The 4950-nt window shown below is 32.2% G+C and overlaps 2 protein-coding genes across 2 annotated transcripts; both read left to right on the top strand.

Annotated features, from left to right (window-relative positions):
* Window positions 1-2383: 2383 nt before the first annotated feature.
* LOC147803036 (uncharacterized) lies at window positions 2384-3113 on the top strand. The gene has a single exon (XM_087153865.1). The coding sequence runs from the start codon at window positions 2582-2584 to the stop codon at window positions 3107-3109; it is 528 nt and encodes a 175-aa protein (XP_087009991.1). The 5' UTR covers window positions 2384-2581; the 3' UTR covers window positions 3110-3113.
* Window positions 3114-3232: 119 nt separating this feature from the next.
* On the top strand, window positions 3233-3988 carry LOC147803035 (uncharacterized). The gene has a single exon (XM_087152852.1). The coding sequence runs from the start codon at window positions 3233-3235 to the stop codon at window positions 3986-3988; it is 756 nt and encodes a 251-aa protein (XP_087008978.1).
* Window positions 3989-4950: the final 962 nt, after the last annotated feature.

The raw sequence follows: 4950 nt of genomic DNA, 5'->3' as shown, positions 1-4950 counted from the left end.
TGTGACACTGTGGCTTGGGCAATGCTGCTCGCCTCCGTGACTTAAGCTCACAGGTGCCTACTGGGTAGCGTTAAATGAGCAACACTTCCGGGATCTCCCAAAGTAAAGAACGAAAGTACAGTGTCTGCCGTAAAAGAATAATATTTTTTTAATTCTACTCTGCAATCGTTAAAAGTAAAAATAGGAGTGCATAGAGTACACATATAATACAACTGGCGACCTTACTCAAATATATATATATATATATATATATATATATATATATATATATATATATATATATATATATATATATATATATATTTGATAAGATTTATATTCACATTTTGCTATAAAATTAAGAAAACGTAAAGAGTTAAGCATTTACTTTATCAGGTTCGACCAGTATTTTCTTCTAAAATGCTTCAAAAAGAGTTCAACATATCCCCCGTCCAGCCCGCATTTAAATTTTTTTAGTTCTAAACTACATTTTCATGCACATCCTTCCAAAACTCCGTATCTTCATAAGGATCTGAAGTTGAAACGCACCTGAGGAAAAATATTTGGTTGCTTTTATACCGTTTTAGATTTTTCTTTCGGTCTTCATTTTTAAAATACTACCCTGAATTTAACGAATTAAGCACGAGCAATGTCACTAAAGAGTGGAAAATGAGATTATCGTTGAGGTTAACGTAAAGTAAGCATAATGTAAAAGCTCTGTTATTTGCTGTGAAACAAGACGTACAGAAAATACGATGGAGAAAAAAAATTAATATTCTATAATTAATTCGGAAATTAAATGGTAAAATTGTAGTAAATCTCTCTACATACCGGAATGTTTTAAAATTTTAATTCGCTTGAAAGTCATTGAAATTTCAAGTCCTACTCATTCTCATTTTTTTAGTAAAGCAAAATGTGAAATTTTGCTTTGCTGCAAAGACTTAGAAACTGGAAATTAAGAAAATTTGTAGAAAAATGCACATGTAGTTCGATGAATAAAAAATTTAAGATTCTATAACTACTTAAAGAACTATCAACTACGTAGGGAGCCGATTATCCGGAACGGTCGGGGCCATCGCTATTCCGGATAACTGATTTTTCCGGTTTTCTGAATCGCTACAAAAAGCGATCGTTTTTTTATTGTTAAACCCAACTAAAACAAATTGGAAATGATCTTAAAAATAAGAAAAAACGATGAAGTAATACACTATACTAAACTGCAATGTTTCTTGACAATGGAGAAATATGCTGAGGGCAAACGAAGAAAATAGTTCCCGACGCGATGTCTGTATTTCGAGGTAAATTACGCATTTCACAATAGAAATATGATAAGTTATCTTAACCCACACACATATAGCGTTAATTTGCTATAATTTTCTTGAAATTTTATATATTTTCAAATTTACGAGCGGCGCATCGCGGAATGGTATCTTTATTTAGAATTGAAGGCGTTAGTCCAGAGGTCGCCAAAGTGGTCTATTTAGACCCCCAGGGGTCTATTTAACAAAAGCGGGGGTCGATCTGAGACAGGGGGGCGAATGGGGGTCGATCCGAATCGGAAGGGTCGATTGTGGGTCGAAAAAAAACAGTTCTCAATACGCAAATCATACATACCTAATTAAGTATACATAAATTAATAAGCGTATATTTATTGGGGCGAAACAAGTATTTACGTACCACCGTGCAGTGGCACGAACTCATCCTAGTTTATAAGTCATATGCATATGTGCGCTAGTCCAAATGTCACGTGTGACGAGCATTGATGTTCCAAATGCAAATATCATTTGCAGTTTCAGCTATCTTTGCAAACTGTGTTGAATATTTGCAGTGTCATTATTAAAACCTTTATAGTTTTGGATAATTGGTTATTGTTTCGATAAAACCATTCGTTTAGTTTAGATATCAATTTTAATTATCAATGCACAGAAAAGAAGGTAAGCATTAATAATATGGATTAGTACAGCCCGCGACAAAACTATAGCACACTTTGTATTTTTTTACGAAAATTACAAAATTGACCAATTTTGACGAAAATTAAAATTGACCAATTTTGAACCCAATATAGCGAACCTTGCAAGAAAACACCAGGCACACCCATCTCATTGATCAAGAAGCAGTAAATCTTTAGTTACTTTACTTAGTATATCTACTTATGCATAGTTACTTATTATAAGGTATTTAAATTTCAATGTTAATATATTTTTCATAAAACTATTGTTACACAATGTACTATTACTTTAATAAATGTTTAAAATCATAAAATAAATGTACAAACGCAGTATCTAATAGAGTTTTATTTTAATTAACAGAAAATTACTTTGTGGGGGTCGATGGAGATTTCGAAAAATCATATAGGGGTCGATGATCAAAAAAGTTTGGCGACCCCTGCGTTAGTCAATGAGAGCTCACGATCAACAGATCCCGCCAAAGCGCTTTTAGGGAGAGCTTTTGGCGTGTAATTTCGCGCGCGCTTTATTGCATATTATCTTCAATCTTTTGCTGTGCTGTAGTTTATTTTTTATCGTTTGATAAACCAGCTTTTTTAAAAGCTAATATATCGTTATTATTCTACCTATTCGTTAATTTCGTTATTATTAAAATAATGGAATCTACTCCTAAGTTGAACTACGTCTTTCAAATCCACAAGAAAGGCAGCGCTTTGAAAAGCTCTGAAAAGACAATTGTTATGAATGTATTTCATAAATTGCGAGAAGGGAATCCCAGCGATTCTATGAATGATGTGCTGTGTAAAACTTCGGACTTAACTGGCGTATCTACCAGCAGCATCTCACGGATGCAAAAAGAATATGGCGTTAATGGCTCATTTTCCACTCCTGGGAAAAAAAGACCTGCAAGAAAATGCAAAGGAACTAGACTACAAAAATTTGATGACTTTACTTTGTGTGCCATTCGTCGGAAGGTGCACTTGTTTTTTAAAAGAAATGAAATTCCAACCGTGGCTAAAGTTATGAAAGTAATCAATGAGGATTCTGGCCTTCCGAACTTGACTGTTGACACAACCAGGAGGCTAATGCTCGATTTAGGATTTGTATATAAGAAGCGATCCCGCAATTCAATGCTGATAGAAAGGGAAGATATACAAGTGTGGCGACGTCAATTCTTAAGATAAATTCGTCGGTACCGAAATGAAGGAAGGAACATAATTTACACCGATGAAACCTGGGTGAATTTTGGTCACACAAAAGAAGCAGTTTGGCAAGACACATTTATAAAGAGACCGAAAGATGCATTTATGTCAGGCCTCTCAACTGGACTAAAAGCGCCTTCCGGAAAAGGATCCAGGTTGATCATTACCCCTGCTGGAGGTGAGAATGGTTTTGTCAAGGAAGCTGAAGATATCTTTAAAGAAAAAAAAAGCCTTGGTGATTGCCATGAAGAAATGAATGGTGATTACTATGAAAATTGGTTTCAAAATAAGTTACTCTCCAACCTTAATGCCAATAGCATTATTGTGATGGACAATGCATCATACCACAGTGTTTTTGTGGAAAACATTCCTAACTCTTCCACTAAAAAGGATGACATTCGACAATGGCTGTCATCGAAAAACATTTCCTGGAGCTTTGACATGCTAAAAGCTGAACTTCTGCTCCTCGTGTCTAATGTCGGTAACAAATATGAGGGCTATCGGGTTAATAGACTAGCCGAGCTTCAAGGGCATACTGTTTTGAGACTGCCACCTTACCACTGTGAACTTAATCCAATTGAACATATTTGGAGTATTGTGAAAGGTAAAGTTGCAGCCGAAAATAAAACATTTAAAGAGAATGAAGTGAAACAGATCACGAAAGAAGCAATTCAAAACATTTCTACTGAAACATGGAAGAACTGTGTTAGCCATGTTAAAGAGGAAGAACTAATGTGGGAACTTGACGGAATGTGTGATTTTACCGTTGAAAGTTTGGTTATTAATGTTGATCCTGAATCAACTGAGACTGCTTCCGAAGGAGACACCAGTACTGATGAAGTTGTGTGTATGTCATCATAAATGATACATGAATTAATTTTTTATTTTTAAGGAATAAATCTTGCAGTGTGTCATCCTTAATACCTACTAAGCTAAACAACTAACTACTAAGTTTAACAACAAAAAACACAATAAAAAGAGCTAGTAAATAACTTGTTTTTAATAGTATTAATCTGTAAAAAAAACTATCGAAAAAAATAATTCCTTTAAGTATATTTTGTTTCAAGTGGACGCATTTAAAAGTAAAAATAGGTACTATTTAGCTTTAAAAAAATTAAGTATACTTTTCTAAAGTGTAATAGAACAGTAACAATGTAAAGGGGAAATTTAAGAGACTGAGTATACAAAAATGAAATGGTCAAATAAGAATACAATATTCTAATGTAAATATAAAGAAAGGTTGTGGTGTAAAAATACTGTTGAAAGGCTGAAGAAAATGATTGACTGTTGGGAGTTTAAATAAATATTTAAAAAAATGATTTTTTTAAAATAAATAATTGAAATTGTGATTTTATTTAAAAAATACTTAAAATTGAGATTTTTTTTAAAAGTGATATAAATCAATTTTTTTTTTAAATCAATTTATTTAAATCATTGACACCCTGATATTTAGGTTGAGAAAAATATTGATCAATTGAAAAAAAAAAATTACACAATAATATCAGATTTATTTATTCAAACATTTGAGTATTGTTTTGAAATAATTTGTTAAAAATTAAATTTTTAAATACATAAAATTATGTAAAAATTAAAATAGCAAACGCATAAACCGAATATATTAAAATTCTATATTTTTTAATTTATAAAATTTCAGAATATAAAGTTTACATACATTTATTATACTAGATTGCTTAATTATGATTACGTAAAATGAATCTTTAAATTTATTATAAGTGTTTCTGATAATTTGACCAATGATTTTCTAACAATCAAAGTGCCAAATAAAATGCTTAATCCGATTATTGCGCCAAATTGGAAGCTAG

This window comes from Parasteatoda tepidariorum, chromosome 10 (assembly GCF_982258835.1).
Source record: "Parasteatoda tepidariorum strain Cologne lab strain chromosome 10, Ptep-v5.0, whole genome shotgun sequence".
NCBI classification, from domain to species: domain Eukaryota; kingdom Metazoa; phylum Arthropoda; class Arachnida; order Araneae; family Theridiidae; genus Parasteatoda; species Parasteatoda tepidariorum.
This window is presented reverse-complemented; position numbering and strand designations above follow the sequence as displayed.

Coding starts and splice junctions, on each gene's coding strand:
- LOC147803036 (XM_087153865.1), top strand. CDS start 2,582: ATGGAATCTACTCCTAAGTTGAACTACGTCTTTCAAATCCACAAGAAA.
- LOC147803035 (XM_087152852.1), top strand. CDS start 3,233: ATGTCAGGCCTCTCAACTGGACTAAAAGCGCCTTCCGGAAAAGGATCC.